Source organism: Salvelinus sp. IW2-2015, linkage group LG5 (assembly GCF_002910315.2).
Source record: "Salvelinus sp. IW2-2015 linkage group LG5, ASM291031v2, whole genome shotgun sequence".
Taxonomy (NCBI): Eukaryota; Metazoa; Chordata; class Actinopteri; order Salmoniformes; family Salmonidae; genus Salvelinus; species Salvelinus sp. IW2-2015.
Window position 1 is genome coordinate 29,432,446 of NC_036844.1, and position 23,036 is coordinate 29,455,481.

Here is a 23,036-nt window from a genome sequence, read left to right on the forward strand (position 1 = left end):
CTGTGTGGCAATGTGACTGTTGCCCTGCAAAAATGAAGCCCTGAGCAAAGCCATTTAATATAGATGTAGATGTGCCTCTATCTTCACAGCAGTAATCGTCATATGATATCTGGAGAATGATCTCACTCAGACCCACTATTCTCCCAGGATGCACAGCTTTCCTCTTTAATATTCAGTGATAAGTCTAGGCTGAGAGGAGGGTCTATGAACAAATGTGGCTGTATGTTAGGGTATAACTTTATATAGCATTTAGTATCAATGCAACTACAATGTAAGTAAATGCACAGTTGAAATCAAACTGCAATTGTGATGTATTGTCTTGAGAAAGGTGACAACTTGAATCGCTCTGGATAAGTACTTTAATAAGAGCAACCAAAGACATGATTGAAATGACCCATACAGTATTTCCTAACCTCCTCCTTACTGTTAATGGTTGGGTAAAGCCTTGTGGTGATTAGATATTTGATCTTAGTGTAAGTGTACAGCGTGTCTCTGACCGACCCCTGTCCTCCTTATGGTTAGTGAGTTGTGATTGGCTGGCTGGTCAATTTAAGCTGTGGTGTCTGCCTGGCTGAGGGTTGTTATTGGTTGGCTGGTCCGTGTAAGCTGTGGTGCTGAGAGGTGAAAGGAGTTGACAGATGAGGGTTAGTGGCCCCACCTGACCCTGGCTAGCTCGACACAGTTCCTTATGTGAGCTGGTGGAAGCGAGCCCAATCAGGATTAAGCTGGTGTCTACAGGCAACGTGTCATGCTCTCTGCTGTCTCGGACCTGATCTGCTCCGACTTCCGTGAATACTCTTCTCAATGTAATACTTCCTTAGCAAGATGGAGGACAGGACAACACAGCTGGCAAAACTGGTTGCAGTGATGTCAAAATGACCGTCTTGCTCACTAGGAAGTCTCCCCTGCCTTTGTCCCCAGGTCCTCCGACTGTCCATGTCCATTCTGGACCTTTCTAGGCCATGTGTGTCACAGTGATAGTGCTGTCAGATCAGACAGGCATTTCTATAATCAGGAGCTCTGCAGTCAATTAGCTCTACGTGTCTGGCAGCACAAATCCACACAAAATCAGTGGCTGTCACACTGGATGACATGACAGCTCCTCTTGTCTAAAGCGCATTGGTTTTGCTGAGTGGGCTGCCTATAGCACCATACAGCAGCAACACACTCATTCGTTTTCTATTCAGCCCACATTCACAAACCACAGTTTCCAAAACGCTTCTCGCTGGCTATGAGTTCCAATGTTTTTCTCCAGAAATTGATGAATTCTCAAAATAAGTCTAGGGTCACTGATTGTATTGATGATCTGATTTCATACACGGACATGTTTGGATGCCCTCAGGCCAGTACTCTGGTCACTGACCTGTCATTCTAAAGTAGTGGACTTGATAGATAGTATGAGATATAATTCTAATGTTGACCATCACTGCATAAAGCAATACATGGGAGGCTTATTCTCTATAGACCATTATATTTGACCTACATTTTCTGTCTTCTAAGAAGTTATACTGCATTAGAGGTCGACCGATTATGATTTTTCAATGCCGATACCGATTATTGGAGGACCAAAAAAAGCCGATCGTGATTAATCGGCAAAATGTATTATTATTAAAAAAAAATGTTTTTTATATATATATATGTGTGTGTGTGTGTGTGTGTGTATTAATGACAATTACAACAATACTGAATGAACAATGAACACTTTTATTTTAACTTAATATAATACATAAATAAAATCTATTAAGTCTCAAATAAATAATGAAACATGTTCGATTTCGTTTAAATAATGCAAAAAACACAATGTTGGAGAAGAAAGTAAAAGTGCAATATGTGCCATGTAAAAAAGCTAACATTTAAGTTCCTTGCTCAGAACATGAGAGCATATGAAAGCTGGTGGTTCAATATTTCCAGTTCTCTAATATTCCCATTTGAGAAGTTTTAGGTTGTAGTTATTATAGGAATTATGACGCGTCGACTATTTCTCTCTGTACCATTTGTATTTCATATGCCTTTTGACTATTGGATGTTCTTATAGGCACTTTAGTATTGCCAGCCTAATCTCGGGAGTTGATAGGATTGAAGTCATAAACAGCACTGTGCAAACGCAGTAAAGTGCTGTTTGAATGAATGCTTACGATTCTGGCAAAGTAATTACGGTCTTCACACAGTTCGCAACGAGCCAGGTGGCCCAGACTGTTGCATATACCCTGACTCTGCTTGCACTGAACGAAGAGAAGTGACACAATTTCCCTAGTTAATATGAGTTTCTTTTACCTTAATATGCAGGTTTAAAATATATACTTCTGTGTATTGATTTTAAGAAAAGCATTGATGTTTATGGTTAGGTACATTTGTTCAACGGTTGTTCTTTTTTCGCGAATGGGCTTTTGTTAAATCATCACCCGTTTGGCAAAGTTGAAGTAGGCTGTGAATCGATGATAAATTAACAGGCACCGCATTGATTATATGCAACGCAGGACAAGCTAGTTAACCTAGTAATATCATCAACCATGTGTAGTTAACTAGTGATTATGTGAAGATTGATTGTTTTTTAAAAGACAAGTTTAATGCTAGCTAGCAACTTACCTTGGCTCCTTGCAGCCACAAGGTCWTTTTGACGCTGCACTCGCGTAACAGGTGGTCAGCCTGCCACGCAGTCTCCTCATCGGCCATAATCGGCATCCAAAAAGGCCAATTACCGATTGTTATGAAAACTTGAAATCGGCCCTAATTAATCTGCCATGCCGATTTAATTGGTCGACCTCTATACTGTATTGCTCCTTTTGTCTGTCTGCTGGATCCTCATCACTCTAATAATGACCTCTGACTCATCCAGAGTGACCCTGAACAAAAGCTTGGGGGAGTGGGTGTGGGGGACACAGAAAGACAGAGACAAATATGAACCATAGTCATACTGGGGTCCAACTATGACCTCTCTCATAGGGCCCTGTGGCTTGCTTCACCCCCACAGCCCCCCTCTCCTCCSGCTCTGCATTGATTTCATTATCGGTGCAGCTGGGGAGCCCGGCCAGCCTTGATGGGCTGTTGTCAACAAAAAGGGTCTGACACCTGGATCCCCCAGAGACCTCCAAAGACCCCCATTTACATCCCATCTCCATCAGCACCACCTAGGGATGTGGTGGGGGGCTGGGTTGGGGGTTAGAGGGACCCCATCACGCTCCCCATCTGAGAAATGATTGACTGCCTGAGAGGCATCCTTAAAAGGTCACCATTATAGCTACATCCCTGTTAAATGCCACACAGCAATTGTAAGATTAAAGGAAATAGAAAAGTTATTTACTTTTAAGCTTACAATATTGTGTTCAACAGACACTCAGACATTCATTCGATGAAAGAGTTCCGTTAATTAGAGGTCTACAAAGCAAGCAAGAAAGGGATTATATATAGTCATTTTGTTTGACCCTAGGGTTTGTGCCACTCCTACCCCCTGGCCATGGCCTGGACCCGTGGGACATGGAAGGGGTACATCTTCCAGACGCCATGCCGTCCGGACAATCCTCCACTTTTGGCAGAATTTCCAGTAGAGAAGACAAGCATCATGGCAGCTGCCGGGGTGGGGCGCGCCACAATTAGCAGCAGCTCATAGTTTAGACGTGTATCACAAAAGAGGTTGTGATGTGATGTAATACCTTCCAGGGCCTGAACCTCTGGGGCGTGGCCCCCTGCTTGGACCCCCTGTCACCAGGGAGACCAGAGAGTAGGACTGTGTTTTGAAGGTGGAGTGTGGGAGGGCCTATTAAAACCTCTACCGCTTCTCCCTCCCTGATCCGGGATCCTCCTCATCAAAAAAGCTAACTAGCATAGCCTAGCCTAGCGCCACAGGGTAAAACCTGCTACCCAGTAACAGGGKTTTTCTATTGGAGGATCATCAGTGAAAGGGGTGTGGCCAGAGACATCTGTCCAGTAAGCAGCCTCTGATATGAACAGCTGCAGTGGAGGGGAGCATACCCTAGAGGAATGGTTTAAACTGAGCTGTGTTAAACACACTAATTAGTGATTTATGAAAGACTCAGTAACGTTAGACTGTGTGTGTGATTGTAATGTGTGGCTCTAATAGCCATGCTAACATGTCAAATGTCCTTAAGAGGCACAAGCAGCTTTCTTTCATTGGCTGAATACTACCTATAGGACTAGCTGTTATAGGCGAGTTCTCTTTCAGGCAACTCGGTTCAACATCTCACTATGGGAGATTGTGCAGGTCATTGGCGGGTCATTGGTCCCATAGTGACCAATGAGAATCGTGGTTACATACCGTAAACCAATGTTTTTGACTGCTGTTGGACTACATTTGAAGGCTTTGGCAGTATCCAGATTGTTATTGTACCATCCCGGGGTATTTAGTAATACTGGCACTGACCATAAGGGGCACTATTTTCAAACCCTACTGAGCCTCTGTAATCCGAAGATTAGCAATGCTAACAAGTACAAGTAAAATCCCATAGACAATGCAAACGAAATGCTAACAAGCGAACTGCAAACATTTTATACAATCTCTAACCTAAACTATTTGCTGGACAGACATCCCAGCTCATGAAGTTATAAAAAAAATGCTACTCATCGTTTGCTGCACAAAACAAATATTAGACAGCAAGGCTCTTGATCCAGTAGGGGATTTTCTGCTGTTACCAAGCAAAGCTTGATTTTGGAAGAAGCTAACCACTTAGCTAGATAGCTAACCACCTACTAAATTAGCAAATCAAATGCACAACCTCAGAACGTTTAACACATTTTAGACAGTTAACTTAATAGTTATAACATTRCTAGCTGGCAAACATTTAGTTCTAAAATGCCATACCCTAACTACAGTAGATCACCTGATACGTGCTACACAACAGTGAGTGACTCACAAGGTTCCGGTCTCATGTTGTGTGTTTGTAAACAAACACCACATGACTGGGAACTACCGGTAAGCTTCATAAGGAAATATTATGTGACCGTTGAAATGAAGAACACGATTTTCTTTATCGCCTAACAAGTACAAGTTGACTGCAGGTCTTTACTTAAAAGTAGCTACAAATATTTAAATGTATAAAAAAAAAACTTAAAATAAATAGTTTAGATGGTATTGAAAAAGTATCCCGTGGCTCTTTCTGAATACCCTGGTATATGGTATGTACGGTACACRGCCCAAGCCTAGAAGGCTAAAGGAGATCTGCCTCATTAGATGTCATCTTAGATACATCACCTCTGTCTCCTGTATACTGAAGATTTCAGTTCCTCCTAATACAATTTCTTGATCTAGGATGTTAGTCTTTTATCCCATGTTTTAGTCAGTCCTTTGCTATCCACATCATTTATAATCCGCAACCATCTACAATTTAAGCGGTATTTAACACGAGGTTTTAAGTAATTCTAGGAGCTAGCCCCATAGCTATTCACTAATCTCAAACCTTGCACAATTATAAGCAACATTTTTTAAATGAACACACAGTCAGCATTTTAAAAACACTTGAGAGAAATAGAGAATGCTAATGAAGTATGAGACTGGCCCTCTATTTGGAGCACAAGTTTACTGCTGAATTTCCCTGCTCTTTCTGGGTGTAGCTGTTACTGTAATGTTGTTACTGATCAGTGGCGGCACGCCCATCAGAGGCGGCGCTCCACTTCTGATTGTTAAAAATATATACAGTACCAGTCAAAAGTTTGGACACACCTACTCATTTAAGGGTTTGTCTTTATTTTTTACTATTTTCTACATTGTAGAATAATAGTGAAGATTTCAAAACTATGAAATAACATATGTGGAGTCATGTAGTAACCAAAAAAGTGTTTAACATATTTTAGATTTTAGATTCTTCAAAGTAGCCACCCTTTGCCTTGATGACAGCATTGCATACTCTTGGCATCCCCTCAACCAGCTTCATGAGGAATGCTTTTCCAACAGTCTTGAAGGAGTTGAGCACTTGTTGGCTGCTTTTCCTGCACTCTGCCATCTCAATTGGGTTGAGGTCGGGTGATTGTGGAGGCCAGGTCATCTGATGCAGCACTCCATTCTCCTTCTTGATCAAATAMCCCTTACACAGCCTGGAGTTGTGTTTAGGGTCATTGTCCTGTTGAAAAACAAATGACACGAAGCCCCGCCGTTCCACCACGACTAGTCTGCCGACGTAACTCCATCCGCTGTGCCCCCAACGGCCTTTGCCGGACGTCGGAGCAGGCGCTTCTACTAGCCTGGCCTGCTAACTTTAAACGCCGTGTCTACAGCTTGCTAGGTAGTAACGACTACCCAGCGGCTTCCCTGTGTCATCTATTGCTGTTCACTGGACCCTATGATCACTTGGCTACATAGCTGATGCCTGCTGGACTGTTCATTAATCACTGTACTCCATTTTGTTTATTTTTGTTTATCTGTCGGCCACAGCCTCAAACTCAGGCCCTGTGTGTAGTTAACTGACCCTCTCTGCCCATTCATTGCCATTTTACCTGTTGTTGTTGTCTTAGCTGATTAGCTGTTGTCTTACCCGTTGTTGACTTAGCTAGCTCTCCCAAACAACACCTGTGATTGCTTTATGCCTCGCTTTGTCTCTCTCTCAAATGTCAATATGCCTTGTATATTGTTGTTTAGGATAGTTATCATTGTTTTAGTTTACTACGTAGCCCCTAGTCCCACTCAACATGCCTCAGATACCTCCTTTTTCCCACCTCCCACACATGCGATGATCTCACCCAGCATAACTAGTACGTCCAGAGATGCAACCTCTCTTATCGTCACTCAATGCCTGAGTTTACCTCCACTGTACCCGCACCCCACCATGACCCTGTCTGTACATTATGCCCTGAATCTATTCTACCACGCCCAGAAATCTGCTCCTTTTATGCTCTGTCCCCAACCCACTAGACGACCAGTTTTGATAGCCTTTAGCCGTACCCTCATCCTACTCCTCCTCTGTTCCTCGGGTGATGTGAAGGTTAACCCAGGCCCTGCGTATCCCCAGGCACTCTCATTTGTTGACTTCTGTAACCGAAAAAGCCTTGGTTTCATGCATGTTAACATCAGAAGCCTCCTCCCAAAGTTTGTTTTACTCACTGCTTTAGCACACTCCGCCAACCCTGATGTCCTTGCCGTGTCTGAATCCTGGCTTAGGAAGGCCACCAAAAATTCTGAGATTTCCATCCCAGACTACAACATTTTCCGTCAAGATAGAACTGCCAAAGGGGATTGAGTTGCAATCTACTGCAGAGATAGCTTGCAAAGTTTTGTCATACTTTCCAGGTCTATGCCCAAACAATTCGAGCTTCTAATTTTAAAAATTAATCTCTCCAGAAATAAGTCTCTCACTGTTGCCGCCTGTTATAGACCCCCCTCAGCTCCCAGCTGTGCCCTGGACACTATATGTGAATTGATTGCCCCTCATCTATCTTCAGAGTTCGTTCTGTTAGGTGACCTAAACTGGGATATGCTTAACACCCCGGCAGTCCTACAATCTAAGATAGATGCCCTCAATCTCACACAAATTTTCAAGGAACCCACAAGATACAACCCTAAATCCGTAAACATGGGCACCCTTATAGATATTATCCTGACCAACTTGCCCTCCAAATACACCTCTGCTGTTTTCAATCAGGATCTCAGCGATCAGTACCTCATTGCCTGCATTCGCTATGGGTCCGCGGTCAGACGACCACCCCTCATCACTGTCAAACGCTCCCTAAAACACTTCTTCTCTCTGGAGACAGCAGGAGCGGTAGAGATACTCTGAATGATCGGCTATGAAAAGCCGGGACATGTACTCCTGAGGTGCTGACCTGTTGCACCCTCGACAACCACTGTGATTATTATTATTTGACCCTGCTGGTCATCTATGAACATTTGAACATCTTGGCCATGTTCTGTTATAATCTCCACCTGGCACAGCAAGAAGAGGACTGGCCACCCCTCATAGCCTGGTTCCTGTCTAGGTTTCTTCCTAGGTTCTGGCCTTTCTAGGGAGTTTTTCCTAGTCACCGTGCTTCTACACCTGCATTGCTTGCTGTTTGGGTTTTTAGGCTGGGTTTCTGTACAGCACTTTGAGATATCAGCTGATGTAAGAAGGGCTTTATAAATTGATTTGATTTGATTCTGCGAGCAGGCCTTTCTAATCAACCTGGCACGGGTATCCTGGAAGGATATTGACCTCATCCCGTCAGTCGAGGATGCCTGGTCGTTCTTTAAAAGTAATTTCCTCACCTTAAATAAGCATGTGTCACAGCCGTCGCAGGAAGAAGACCAAGGTGCAGCGTGGTGAGCGTACATATTCCTTTTATTTTAGTAAATGTCGCCAACCAAACAAGAAAACAAAGACACGACCGTGAAGCTAAACAGGGCTATAGTGCCACTAACAAAGTTAACTACCCACACTGAAAGGAGGGAAAAAGGGCTACCTAAGTATGATTCCCAATCAGAGACAACTATAGACAGCTGTCCCTGATTTAAGAACCATACCCGGCCAAAACATAGAAATAAAGAAACATAGAAAACAAAACATAGAATGCCCACTCCAAATCACACCCTGACCAAACCAACTAGAAACATAAAAAGGCTCTCCAAGGTCATGGCGTGACAGCATGCACCTTTCAAAAAAAATTAGAACTAAGAACAGATATAGCCCTTGGTTTATAGCCCTTGGTTCCTGGCTACCCCAACCCCGGCCAACAGCTCCGCACCCCCCGCAGCTCCTTGCCCAAGCGTCCCCAGTTTCTCCTTCACCCAAATTCAGATAGCAGATGTTCTGAAAGAGCTGCAAATCTGGACCCCTACAAATCAGCTGGGCTAGACAAACTGGACCCTCTCTTTCTAAAATTATCCTCCGCCATTGTTTCAACCCCTATTACCAGTCTGTTCAACCTCTCTTTTGTATCGTCCGAGATCCCTAAAGATTGGAAAGCTTCCGCGGTCATCCCCCTCTTCAAAGGGTGACACTCTAGACCGAAACTGTTATAGACCTATATCCATCCTGCCATGCCTTTCTAAAGTCTTCAAAAAGCCAAGTTAATAAACATATCACTGACCATTTCGAATCCCACCGTACCTTCTCCGCTGTGCAATCCGATTTCCGAGCTGGTCACGGGTGCACCTCAGCCACGCTCAAGGTACTAAACGATAACATAACCGCCATTGATAAAATATTGTACTGTGCAGCCGTCTTCATCGACCTGGACAAGGCTTTCGACTCTGTCAATCACTGTATTCTTATCGGCAGACTCAGCCTTGGTTTCTCAAATGACTGCCTCGCCTGGTTCACCAACTACTTCTCAGACAGATTGTGTCAAATCGGAGGGCCTGTTGTCCGGACCTCTGGCAGTCTCTATGGGGGTACAACAGGGTTCAATTCTCGGGCCGACTCTTTTCTCTGTATATATCAACAATGTCGCTCTTGCTGCGGGTGATTCCCTGATCCACCTCTACGCAGYCGACARCATTCTGTATACATCTGGCCCTTCTTTGGACACTGTGTTAACAAACCTCCAAACAAGCTTCAATGCCACACAACACTCCTTCCGTGGCCTCCAACTGCTCTTAAACGCTAGTTAAACTAAATGCATGCTCTTCAACCGTTCGCTGCCCGCACCCGCCTGCCCGACTAGCATCACTACACTGGACGGTTCTGACTTAGAATATGTGGACATCTACAAATACCTAGGTGTCTGGCTACAATGTAAACTCTCCTTCCAGACTCATATTAAACATCTCCAATCCAAAATTAAATCTAGAATCGGCTTTCTATTTCGCAACAAAGCCTCTTTCACTCACGCCGACAAACATARCCTKGTAAAACTGACTATCCTACCGATCCTCGACTTCGGCGATGTCATTTACAAAATAGCCTCCAACACTCTACTCAGCAAACTGGATGCAGTCTATTGCAGTGCCATCCATTTTGTCACCAAAGCCACCACTGCGACCTGTATGCTCTAGTCGGCTGGCCCTCGCTACATATTCGTCGCCAGACCCACTGGCTCCAGGCCATCTATAAGTCTTTACTAGGTAAAGCTCCGCCTTATCTCAGCTCACTGGTCACGATAACAACACCCACCCATAGTATGTGTTCCAGCAGGTATATCTAACTGGTCATCCCCAAAGCCAACAACTCCTATGGCCACCTTTCCTTCCAGTTCTCTGCTGCCAATGACTGGAACGAATTGCAAAAATCGCTGAAGCTGGAGACTTATATTTCCCTCACTAACTTTAACCATCAGCTATCCGAGCAGCTAACTGATCGCTGCAGCTGTACATAGCCCACCTGTAAATAGCCCATCCAATCTACCTACCTCATCCCCATATTGTTTTTATTTCATTTACTTTTCTGCTCTTTTGCACACCAGTATTTCTACTTGCACATCATCATCTGCACATCTATCACTCCAGTGTTATTTGCTAAATTGTAATTACTTGCTACTATGGCCTATTTATTGCCTTACCTCCTCACACCATTTGCACACACTGTATATAGACTTTATTTTTTCTGTTGCGTTATTGACTGTGCGCTTGTTTTTTCCATGTGTAACTCTGTGTTGTTGTTTGTGTCGCACTGCTTTGCTTTATCTTMGCCAGGTCGCAGTTGTAAATGAGAACTAGTTCTCAACTAGCGTACCTGGTTAAATAAAGGTGAAATAAATAAATAAAAATAAAATAGTTCCACTAATCGCAAACCAGATGGGATGGCGTATCGCTGCAGAATGCTGTGGTAGCCATGCTGGTTAAGTTGTGCCTTGAATTCTAAATAAATCACAGACCACAGACAGTGTCACCGGTAAAGCAACCCCACACCATCACTCCTCCTCCTCCATTCTTCATGGTGGGAACCTGATAAAAGAATTTATATGTTTAGAGATAATGATTAAATAATTCTACCCTGAAACTTAACCATTAGGGATTATAGTTGATGTAGCATGTATAAGGAATAATTAAAGGTCTGGGAAAATCAAAAGAAATCAGCCAAAATTGTAGACCTTTACAAGTCTGGTTCAGGTCTTAACTGATTTCTTTGGATTTTCCATTATGTCAAGCAAAGAGGCACTGAGTTTGAAGGTAGYCCTTGAAATATATCCACAGGTAACACCTCCAATTGACTCAAATGATGTCAATTAGCCTATCAGAAGCTTCTAAAGCCATGACATCATTTTCTGGAATTTTCCAATCTGTTTAAAAGCACAGTCAACTTAGTGTATGTAAACTGACCCACTGGAATTGTGATACAGTGAGTAATAAGTGAAATAATCTGTCTGCTTTGTTGTCCATTGGTTATTTTGCATAGAACCTTCCCACATCGTATGGGAATAGTGCAGAATAGTTGCTTGTCTTTGGAACATTCTCAGCAGATTTAAGGAACTTGGCATTTCATTTGGTTTTTGACATGCAACAGTGAAATGGGTGTATTTATGCTGTTGTTCAAATGCATTGATCGCTTTATACAGTAGCTATATCTTCTCAAAGAAACTACCAGTAGTTTGAAAACTTGGCATCATATTTCTCTCATGCTACTTTGTTGACACTCCAAACACCCCTGCACCCGTGCCCCGGGTATTCAGCCAATCTGCTCCCGCCACTGTTAGTAGCATGATGTGACCTGGGAGTACATGAGGACTCAAGGAGGTAGTAGTGCTGAGATGTTACACTGGTCACTGTCTAAGATGGATTTATTTTACATCTGATATGTGTTGTTGCAGGCCTGCATTCTCAAATGGTAATGTGTCTCTCTGCTCCTCCAGGTCACCTGTCTTCAGGATTTCTTTGGTGATGATGATGTCTTCATTGCCTGTGGCCCAGAGAAGTTCCGCTATGCCCAGGATGACTTCTCTCTGGATGAGAATGGTGAGAGCAGCCACACCACTAGTTACTAACTACACCACTGTAAAACTGCTAGTTACTAACTACACCACTGTAACACTGCTAGTCACTAACTACACTGCTGTAACACGGCTAGTCACTAACTACACTGCTGTAACACGGCTAGTCACTAACTACACCGCTGTAACACGGCTAGTCACTAACTACACCGCTGTAACACGGCTAGTCACTAACTAGTCACACGCTGTAACACGGCTAGTCACTAACTACAACCGCTGTAACACGGCTAGTCCACTAACTACACCGCTGTAACACGGCTAGTCACTAACTACAAATACATAAACCGCTGTAACACGGCTAGTCACTAACTACAAACCGCTGTAACACGGCTAGTCCACTAACTACTTAACCGCTAGTCAGACACGGCTAGTCACTAACTACACCGCTGTAACACGGCTAGTCACAAACTACAACCGCTGTAACACGGCTAGTCACTAACTACACCGCTGTAACACGGCTAAGTCACTAACTACAAACCGGCTTGTAACACGGCTAGTCCCTACTAACTACACCGCTGTAACACGGCTAGTCTAACTACAAACCGCTGTAACACGGCTAGTCACTTAACTACACGCTGTAAACACGGCTAGTCACTAACTACACCGCTGTAACACGGCTAGTCACTAACTACACCGCTGTAACCCGGCTAGTCCACTCACCCGCTGTAACACGGCTAGTCACTAATACACCGCTGTAACACGGCTAGTCACTAACTACACCGCTGTAACACGGGTCAATACTACTACGCTGTAACACGGTTAGTCACTACTACACCGCTGTAAACGGCTAGTCACTAACTACACCGCTGTAACACGGCTAGTCACTAACTACACCGCTGTAACACGCTAGTCACTAACACTACACCGCTGTACACGGCTAGTCACTAACTACACCGCGTGTAACACGGCTAGTCACTAACTAACCAGTGTAACTACACCGCTGTAACACGGCTAGTCACTAACTACACCGCTGTAACACGGCTAGTCACTAACTACACCGCTGTAACACGGCTAGTCCCCCTTCACACCACTCTCACTGAATCACTGTTCCCTGCTTAAGTCCCTGGGACCAGAACCTGTTTCCCTCATACACTGCAAAAGTCACTGATTTACTGTCGTCAAATGTTACTGTTACTGTTCTATCTACAATATTGTCAATTTTCTATGATGTGACGTGTGTTATATTTGTACTGCAACATAGGAAGTGTTGTAACCTTTTGTGAAATTCTCTAATCTGTCAATGTGATTGTGGTATTTTAGTCACTGTATATTTCTTTCTCTCTCTCTCACTCACACACACACACACACGCACACACGCACAGTGCAGATAGGAACTCACAGGTCTGATTTAGAAAGGAAATAATCTCTCTGAAATATATAGTTAAATAAAATATCAGCACCCCAGAAAAGCCAGATTTTGGCTAGAGGCCGGACTCAGTTATGTCAACCTCCAGCTCAGTCCACATGTAGATTATGGTAGCTAGCTGTTCAATGGAGTGACTGGCAAATACATCACATAGCCTTCTTCTTTTGCCTCCTTTTGGAGTTTTTTCTTTATAGTCCAACGCTTAGGTCTTTCAAATCAGTATTGCACTAGAGCTCATTATTTAGATGGGGTTTATGTAAATGAGGTTTTAGACATGTAAATAGAGTGGTAAGTAGTCTCTAGGGCACCTCAAATGCCAAACAGGATCAGGCACCGCCAGGGCCATAATGGAAAGGACTTCAGAATGGCCATTCTATGTGTTCCTCCCATGACATTTTAAAAGACAGGCCTACATGTAGGACAGGCATTTCCAGGCTACACTAGAACAGATACCTCTTACATACCAGAATAAATATAAATATAGTGTGTGCCATTTGTGTATTCATGTGTGTGTGTGTGTGTGTGTGTAGTGAATGTAAAGGTAAAGTATTGGTCTGCTGTGTTGTGTGCAGTAAGCAGCAGGGAAAGATAAGTCTGGGTGGAGGAACAGCCATTCATCTTGTTGGTGACAGGTTGAGATCATTGGTGCTGATACTGACTCTGAGTGGAGGAGAGAAGTAGAGCTACACTACCCAGCCTGGCCACTTCCTACAGGTGTTTAAAGGCTATTTTCACACAATAGCTACACAGGCCACTGCACACTCAGCTCCCTCTCACATACCTCGTCACACCTCTCTATAGCAGAGAGCTCAGTAACAAGGGAAAGTCATCAAATACATGATTACGGTACACTATCAGTGTAGGATTGATATGTTTTAGGCAGGGTCCATTTCCTAACCCCCTGCCTGCCCTCTCACTGGGTCCTTGACTGAAGGAGTTGGCCCGTGTGCTTTAATGTTGTGGTTCCTTTCTTTCAGCGCTCTACCCCTCTGGAACCAAACCCAAATCAGCCCAGGGAGCTTTTAATAACCAAGGTCAGTGGGGTCATGCCGACATCACACTGACATCATATTATGTCTGCTGGAGACCACTGAGTTGGCCTGGGTGGGGCCAGGGGCGAGGAACAGAGTGGCCCTGTCTTTCACACACTGCACTGGTCCAAACTGATACAGCACAGTCAGAGATAATCCAACCCTATCACCATACACAGACATATTTGGTATAGATTTGGATCATGTTGCTTAATCGAATTTGCACATAAAAATGTAGCCAGTTTTGATGGCCATTGCAGGAGACAGAGGGGAGTGTATGTAGCTCAGTATTTAATAAGCATCACTACAAGCAGAATTGGATCACCTTCAATTGACCATGGCAAATGTGGACTGAACTCAAAGCCCTTTAGTTAACCCTTTAAAAGTCTAAATACATAAGGCTATTTCAGATAAGTCAACTCTGTCATTTTAAGAACACTTCTGTCACCGTTGGGTCACACAATTTCTCTCCCTGGGGGTGTAGCAGAGCATTTCATAGACTAAACCACTCTGGCAGAGAGGGGCGGGGTGAGCGTGGTGTAGAGGGGAAGTGAGTGTCTAATATGCTCTTTAGGTGTGAAGGATTTTTGAATACCCGGTGGCATTTCACACGAGCACTGGCACACAGACATCTGGCTGTGTGACTCCTGGTGCGTGAAGGTTAGGAGAGAGAAGACAAACAGACACTGTGTAATCAGCTCTCCGCAGGCAGGAAAGACAGACACAGAGGAGGGTGGAGGGATGGACACGAGAGGAGGGTGGAGGGATGGACACGAGAGGAGGGTGGAGGGCATGACACGAGAGTGAGCGGGGTGGAGGAAAGGCTCTTCGAGGGTGAGGGATGGGTGCTAAGGAGGGATGGGCTCTAGAGGATGGTGGAGGGATGGACACCTAGAGGAGGGTGGAGGGAAAGGCTCTAGAGGGTGGAGGGATGGGGTGCTAGAGGAGGGTGGGCGCTATAGGAGCGGTGGAGGGATGGACACTAGGGAGGATGGAGGGATGGGCGCTAGAGGAGGGCGGAGGGATGGGCGCTGGAGGAGGGATGGGCGCAAGAGGAGGGCGGAGGGATGGGCGCTGGAGGAGGGATGGGGCGCAAGAGGAGGGCAGAGGATGGGTTGCTTGGAGCGAGGGATGGGCACTAGTGGAGGGCTGGAGGGATGCGGCGCTGGAGAGGAGGGAAAGGCTCTAGAGGGTGGAGGATGGGAGACACCAGAGGAGGGTGGAGTTGAAAGGCTCTAGAGGGTGAAGTAATGGGCGCTAGAGGAGGGCAGAGATCGGCTGTTGCTAGAGGAGGGAGGATGCGCCTAGATGAGAGCGGAGCAATGGCGTGCTAGAGGAGGGTGGAGGGTGGGCGCTAGAGGATGGCGAAGGGATGACACTAGACAGAGGGATCGGCGCTAGAGGAGGGGTGGGCGCTAGAGGAGGGCGGAGGGATGGCGCCTAGACGGAGGGATCGGCGCTAGAGGAGGGGTGCGGTGTCTAGAGGAGGGGAGGGATGCGGCGGCTAGACGAGGACTGGGCGCAGACGGAGGTGGGCGCTAGACGGAGGGGATGGGCCAGACGGAGGGCATGCGGCGCTAGAACGGAGGGTGGGGCGCTAGAGGCGGTGGTGCGCTAGAACGGAGACTGGGCGCTAGACGGAGGTGGCGCGCTAGAGGAGGGCGGAGGGATGGGGTGCTGGAGGGAAAGGCTCTAGAGGGTGGAGGGATGGACAACAGAGAAGCGGTGGAGTGAAAGGCCTAGAGGGTGGAGGATCGGCCGCTAGAGGAGGGCGGAGGAAGGGGCGCTGAGGAGGGAGGGCGCTATAGGAGGGCGGGGGATGGGCGCTAGAGGCGGAGGTGGCGCTAGAGGTGGGGTGATGGGCGCTAGAGGCCGGAGGGATGGGCGCTCAGAGGTCGGAGGGAATGGGCGCTAGAGGGCGGGGGATGGGCCGCGAGGACGGCACTAGAGGACGGGTGGGCACTAGAGACGGGTGGGCGCAGACGGAGGGGTGGGCGCTAGAGGAGGGCGGAGGGATGGGCGCTGAGGAGGGATGGGCGCAAGAGGAGGGCGGAGGGGATGGGCGCTAGAACAGAGGGATGGGAGCTAGAGGAGCGGTGGGCGCTGAGGAGGCGTGGGCGCTGGAGGAGGCGGTGGGCGCTAGAGGGATGAGCGCTAGAGGTGGGGGGGCTAGACGGAGGGGTGGGCGCTAGTAGGTATTGATGCTAGAGGGATGAGCGCTAGAGGTGGGTGGCGCAGACGGCAGGGTGGGCGCTAGACGGAGGGGTGGGGGGGCTAGATGGTGGCTGGGTGGGCGCTAGACGGAGGGGTGGGCGCTAGAGGTGGGGGTGGGCGCTAGAGGTGGGGTGGCGCTAGAGTGCGTGGGGCTGACGAGGGTGCGCTGAGCGGGTGGGCGCTAGAGAGTGCCGCCTGACGGAGGGGTGGGCGCTAGACGAGAGGGGTGGGCGGCTAGACGGAGGGGTGGGCGCTAGAGGAGGGATGGGCGCTGCGGAGAGGATGAGGGCATGGCGCTAGGACAGAGGGTTAGGGCCTAGACGGAGGCGGTGGGCTAGATTAGGATGGGCGCGTAGAGGAGGGTTGAGGATGGCTCGCTAGAGGGAGGGATGGGCGCAACAGGAGCGGGAGGGATTTGTGCTAGAGGATGGGCGGAGGGAGGGGCGCTAGAGGCCGGGAGGAGGTATGACGCTAGATGAGGGTGCGCTTAGCGAGGTGTGGGCGCTAGAGGAGGTGTGGGCGCTAGAGGAGGGGTGGCCGCTAGAGGAGGGTTGGGCGCTAGAGGCAGGTGGGCCGCTAGAGAGGGGTTGGCCGCTAGAGGAGGGCGCTCAGATAGGGGCATGGGCGCAAAGCAGCGGATGAGCAGGCGCTAGAGGAGGGGGTGGGCGCTAGCAGAGGGCGGCAGGGGTGGGCCGCTAGCAGAGGGCGGAGTGGTGGGCGCTAGCAGAAGGCGGAGGGTGGGCGCTAGCAGAAGGCGGAGGGGTGGGCGCTAGCAGAGGGCGGCGGGTGGGCGCTAGCAGAGGGCGGAGGGGGTGGCCGCTAGAGGAGGGCGGAGGGATGGGCGCTAGAGGCGAGAGGAGGGATAGGCCCGCTAGAGGAGGGATGGCCGCAACAGGAGCGCGGAGGGATTTGTGCTAGAGGAGGGCGGAGGGAGGGAGCGCTAGAGGCGGGAGGAGGGATGGACGCTAGACGGAGGGATGGGCGCTAGACGGAGGATGGCGCTAAGTGAGGTGAGGGCGTTAGAGGAGGGGTGGCCGCTAGAGGAGGGCGGAGGGTGGTGCGCTAGTACAGAGGGATGGGAGCTAGACGAGGGATGGGCGCTAGAGGGTGAGCGGGTTAGACGCATGGGGGTCGGCCACGCTAGAGGAGGGCGAGGGGGGCCGCTAGAGGAGGGCGGAGGGGTGGGCGTCTAGAGATGGGGGAGGGATGGGCGCTAGAGGGGCTGGAGGGGTGCGCTTCAACGAGCAGAGGGATGGCGCGCTAGACGGAGGGATGGGCGCTAGAGGACGTGAACGGGCGTTAGAGGAGGGAGGCCGCTAGAGGAGTGCGGACGGGCGTGCGCCGCTAGAGGAGGCAACGGAGGTCTGGGCCGCTAGACAGAGGGATGGGAGCATAGAGCGAGCATGGGAGCTGAGGAGGGGTGGCGCTAGAGGATTGATGCTTAGGGATGAGCCGCTAGAGGTCGGGTGTTGGCGCCTTAGACGGCAGGGTGGGGCGCTAGAGGGATTGATTCTAGAGGGATTAGAGGTGGGTGGGCGCTGGAGAGGGGTGGCGCGCTAGGGGATTGATGCCTTGAGGGCATAGCGCCTAGAGTGGTATCTCGTGGCGCGCTAGACGAGAGGGGTGGGCGCTAGAGCGATTGATGCTAGAGGGATTTAGAGGTGGGGTGGGCCGCTAGAACAGAGGGGTGGCGAGCTAGAGCAAGCAGTGGCCGCTCGGAGGCAGGGGTGGCGGCTAGAGCGGATTGGATGCAGAGCTATGAGCGCTAGAGGTGGGAGTGCGGCGCTAGACGGAGGGGTGCGGCGCTAACGGAGGGTTCGTGCGGCGCTAGGAGGAGGGGTGGCTGCTACGAGTACAGGAGTGACCGCTCTGGCTGACGAATTCGTACAGACAGTAAACCTCCACCGCTCTTGCATTCTAAGCTACACCAGTACCTACGTCAGACAATGCTTACAGACGTAATACCTCACCGCTCATGCGTACACAAATACATATATGGCTGTACACACAGAAACCACATAGACTGAAGCCTCAAGCTAGTTCTTTGTACAACAGAGACCACCAAACTACCCACCTTGCTGAAAACATTTCAGCAACAATGGACTTCATTAAAGACCACACTGCATGCCATTTGGTATCAATTAACATTTTACAGTGTTCATGTCAATCTGTTTGTATGAACGTCTTATTTCTTTGTCAATGCTGCCTTTACATGAAAGATGCTACTGTGATTCCTGTTTGTCTGATGCTCACCACTGTCTTGTCTCTGTGTCTTCTGTGTGTCTTGTCTCTGTCTGTCGTCTGTCTGTCCTGTCTGTCTGTCCTGTCGTGTCTGTCCTTCCTGTCTGCTCCTGTCTGCCTCTGTCTGTCCTGTCTGTCTGTCTGTCTGTCTGTGCTGTCTTCCTGTCTCTGTTCTCGTCTTCTGTCCTGCCTGTCCTGTCTGTCTGTCTGTCTGTCTGTCTGTCTGTCTGTCTGTCTGCTGTCTGTCTGTCTGTCTGTCTGTCTGTCTGTCTGTCTGTCTGTCTGTCTGTCTGTCTGTCTGTCTGTCTGTCTGTCTGTCTGGTGTGTGCGTGCGTGCGTTTCTGTCACAGAAGGGTGCAGGATGATGAAGAAGAAAGGTTCTAAGAGTCCAGGTCCGATGCCGGCGCAGCAAGTCTCCTGCTGAATCGAGTGAGCTCATTGTTGTCTCATCTACTATGTGACTCCATGCTGGCCCACATAGACTTTATTACAGATACTACTACTCACCTTTACTATGTCCATCCACCCACCCTGATTCTAAACGCAGCTAGATTTAAACCAACTGACATGGATGCATGTGGTTATTATTGTTTTTATATGTCATTATCATAATGTGACTTTCTGTTCTATTGATTTTGTTTCATTCATTTTTTTAATGCTGAATTGTATGTCTGTATTTTGCATGTTGTTGTCCAMGATTTGATTGCACAGTCAGGGTGTTTAAACCCTGGTTCCCGTTGTTGTCTGTTCCGTCTGCCATGTCTGTCTATACTGTGAGTGAGACAATGAGGCAGACAATGTTTACTGGTGGGCACTGCCCTCTAACCTCAACACAACACTTTCTGCAAGCTGTGTTGCCCAATACCCCCACTAACAAATCAAAATGGGGACACAAYAAAATCCAGCCTTTGTCTGATCAGGATAATGTGAGCAGATTATGAATTACAAAATGATACTAATCCAGATCTGCTTTCCTTAAGCATTGGTGAAAATATTAAATATGAAAAGGAAACAAAGGTAGTGGAAGATTGTAAATACCTCACATCTGTCTCTAGAGCTTGGAGGTATTATAATCCGTGACATATGCTGTCTGTGCCAAGGGGGAGGGGGGGGCAACAAGATAGATAGACATAGATTTGAAGAGAACAATCAGGAGTGGGCAGCAATCTCCCTCAGCACTAACTACTAGACCTGCTTTAACTACTAGACCTGCTTTAACTACTAGACCTGTTTTAACTACTAGACCTGTTTTAACTACTAGACCTGCTTTAACTACTAGACCTGTTTTAACTACTAGGACCTGCTTACTTCACCCTAGATCCTGAGTTTTAGGAACTACCTTAGATACCTTTTTACATTTACCAATCTCATGTTATAATAACCTAAACTTTTCATTATTACATAACTAGATTCCTGTTTGACATACTTGACACCTTGTTATCACAACTAACTAGACCTGTATTACATACTAGACCTGTTTACATCCTGGACGTTCATACATACAGACCTGTTATATCATAACCCAGACCTGTTTCTTAGTATCATACCAACCTGTATACATACGTAGCATACCAGACCTGTATACATACCAGACCTGTTATACATACCAGACTGTTATACATTGTAGTCTGAGGAAAAAGGCCCTATTATACTATAACTAGAACGACAAATATACCAACCTAAAACTGTTCTTACTTTACATACCAGACCTCGTTTTTCTTTAATCGGATAACCTAAGATTCCTGAGTTATGACATTAATCTCTATGAGTCCGTCTGTTGGTTATGAGAGAAAGACCATACCCTAGACATTTCTATATCTATTTATCTCAGAACCCCGTTTTCCATTGATAGCTATACTAGACTTCTGTCCTCACCAATATAGACCTGTATACATACAGACTAGCTGTTTTACGAATACCTATACGTGACCTGTCTAATACATACCAGACTGTTAGACATACAGACCTGTGCCGTATACATACTAGACCTGTTATGACTACTAGACCTGTTATACATACCAGACCTGTTATACTACCAGACCTGTGTCTATTACATACTAGAACCTCGTTACTTTACCAGACCACTACCTGGTTTACATACCAGGACCTGACTATAACATACCAGACCTGTTATACATACCAGGCAGCTGTGCATAGACATACCAGACCTGGTTTACATACCAGACCTGATGATTATTTGAAAGTTATCTTATTACTTAGACTCCGGTAGTTCGCCATACTTAGAATGTATACATACCTCACCTGTTTATACTACCAGAACCTTGTTTAGTTTAGGTCACATAACAGACATTGTTATACATACCCAGACGCTGTCTATACATACAGATACCTATTAACATACAGACCTGTCTTATAAAGCATCAAACCTTGCAACGTTATTTTATTTTTCTCCATCCCTTTGTAGTGTAATATCGTACAGACATGTTATACATTACCAGATCTGTTATATCTTATCCTAAAGAAACTCAGTTTAATCTATAAGCATTACTAGAAACTCCCCATGAATACTATGACTTTGTTCAATAATACAGAACGTTTGCTTAACATACCAGACACTCGTAAAAACCTAATACGATTAGACTACACCATTGACGACTACATACTAGATTCTGTATATATATACTAGACCTGTAATATACATTCCAGAGCGGGTCATAATACCAGACCTGATATAAGACAAATCTTAGATAGCCTGTTATACATACTAGACCTGTTATACATACTAGACCTGTTATACATACTAGACCTGTTATACATACTAGACACCATTAAGGTGCTATCCTTGCTGACATGTGTCACGCCGACTGATTGGTTTAGTGTCGCATGCTCCCTGGTCTGATGTCACGCCGACTGATTGGTTTAGTGTCGCATGCTCCCTGGTCTGATGTCACGCCGACTGATTGGTTTGGTGTTGCATGCTCCCTGGTCTGATGTCYCTCCACAGTGAGGTGCTGGCTCAGACTGAACTCACTGATCAAACGTTGGATATTTTATCTCAATTTGTGCACCTCCATTAAGTATGTTGTGTTACGTTTAATATTTCAGTGCGTACCGGCGGGGCCCGTGGCTTGTGAAGGCAGCAGATGGACAGCCAAGTGGCTAGTCCTTCTAATGTTTCCAAGGTTAACCAGCCTCTTTATTGTGATGAGGGTGGAGTAGCCACCCGGGTGGGTGATGGAATCAGGATGGGTGGGGGGACACAGGGTAGAGACAGGGGTAGAGGGTACCAGTGTTGGCCTGTTTCATTTGATCTGATGCAGCCACGTCATGAGCAGGAGAACGTAAGACAAATGTCTCAATGAAAAGATTTTTACAGCCTCAACAGAGGCCCCAATTTTACACTGCAGTCAGACACATTATCAAAATAGTTTGGTTTTGAAGGACATCATCACACTGTTTTTGTTTGGTATTTCATTGTTTTGGCTGTTTTGTTTGTTTGTTTAGTTMTGTTGCACATTTTTTGTTATTTTTCTTCATTTGAAATAAAATCCAGGTTTTCTATGATGCATGTTTCTGTGTACCCCTGGAATCAGACTAAAAGTTGTCTGTATGTGACAGGAAAAGTTAATCTCCTGGTCGTTATACTGCTTTACAGTATATACACCCATAGACCAATCTTCTGAAATAGGTGTAACGGATGTGAAATGGCTAGCTAGTTAGCGGGTACGCGCTACTAGGGTTTCAATCAGTTACGTCACTTGCTCTGAAACCTAGATGTAGTGTTGCCCCTTSCTCTGCAAGAGCCGCGGCTTTTGTGGAGCGATGGGTAACGACGCTTCGTGGGTGTCAGTTGTTGATGTGTGCAGAAGGTCCCTGGTTCGCGCCCGGGTCGGGGCGAGGGGACGTACTAAAGTTATACTGTTTACATAGGCATGGACTAGAATAGTCCATATCTTCATTGCCTTCCCAACCTAGTTCTGTCCATACTGCTTTCATATCATTCATTCTTGGCTTTTTAGTTCTGGTTGTCTGGTTTTAGTTAAATAGACATTTTAGATCTGGATGAAGATATGAGCTTTATGGAATTGAAGTTGGCTTCATCTGCGAAGCTCTGCTCTMGTGCTACTGTACCTGTTACCAGCCTGGAAGAGAGAGTGGCCATCTGTTTTAGTCTTTCCTTCGGGATTCAGTTTTGCTCTTTTAAAAAGTCTTGCTCCACAAACTACGACATCACACCACTCTGATGTAAACACTGTCTAGGCCAGGGGTATCTTAGCAACCTGAAAGGGCTGTAGAGTAATGGCCAAATGTCCCCCGGCAGAGAGGAACAAACAGGGACTCAGTCAGTCAGCCGCCCAGAGAGACTCTGTCCACAG

General features: G+C 46.8%; 1 protein-coding gene and 2 long non-coding RNA genes across 3 annotated transcripts in view; 2 read left to right on the forward strand and 1 right to left on the reverse strand.

The window, feature by feature from the left end:
* LOC111964229 (neuronal migration protein doublecortin-like) overlaps window positions 1-23,036 on the forward strand; it is a 74,353-nt gene that overhangs the window by 43,554 nt on the left and 7,763 nt on the right. The window contains 4 exon segments of the mRNA XM_023988035.2: window positions 11,710-11,812; window positions 14,191-14,247; window positions 19,050-19,099; window positions 19,101-19,128. Of these exon segments, the coding sequence (XP_023843803.1) occupies window positions 11,710-11,812; window positions 14,191-14,247; window positions 19,050-19,099; window positions 19,101-19,128 (238 nt within the window).
* LOC139027774 (uncharacterized) lies at window positions 19,908-21,507 on the reverse strand. The gene is made up of 3 exons (XR_011479934.1): window positions 21,431-21,507; window positions 20,679-20,723; window positions 19,908-19,989 (listed from the first exon to the last, which is right to left on the reverse strand). It is a non-coding gene; the product is annotated as an uncharacterized lncRNA (long non-coding RNA).
* LOC139027776 (uncharacterized) lies at window positions 20,674-22,224 on the forward strand. Its single transcript, XR_011479936.1, has 2 exons — window positions 20,674-20,725; window positions 21,397-22,224. It is a non-coding gene; the product is annotated as an uncharacterized lncRNA (long non-coding RNA).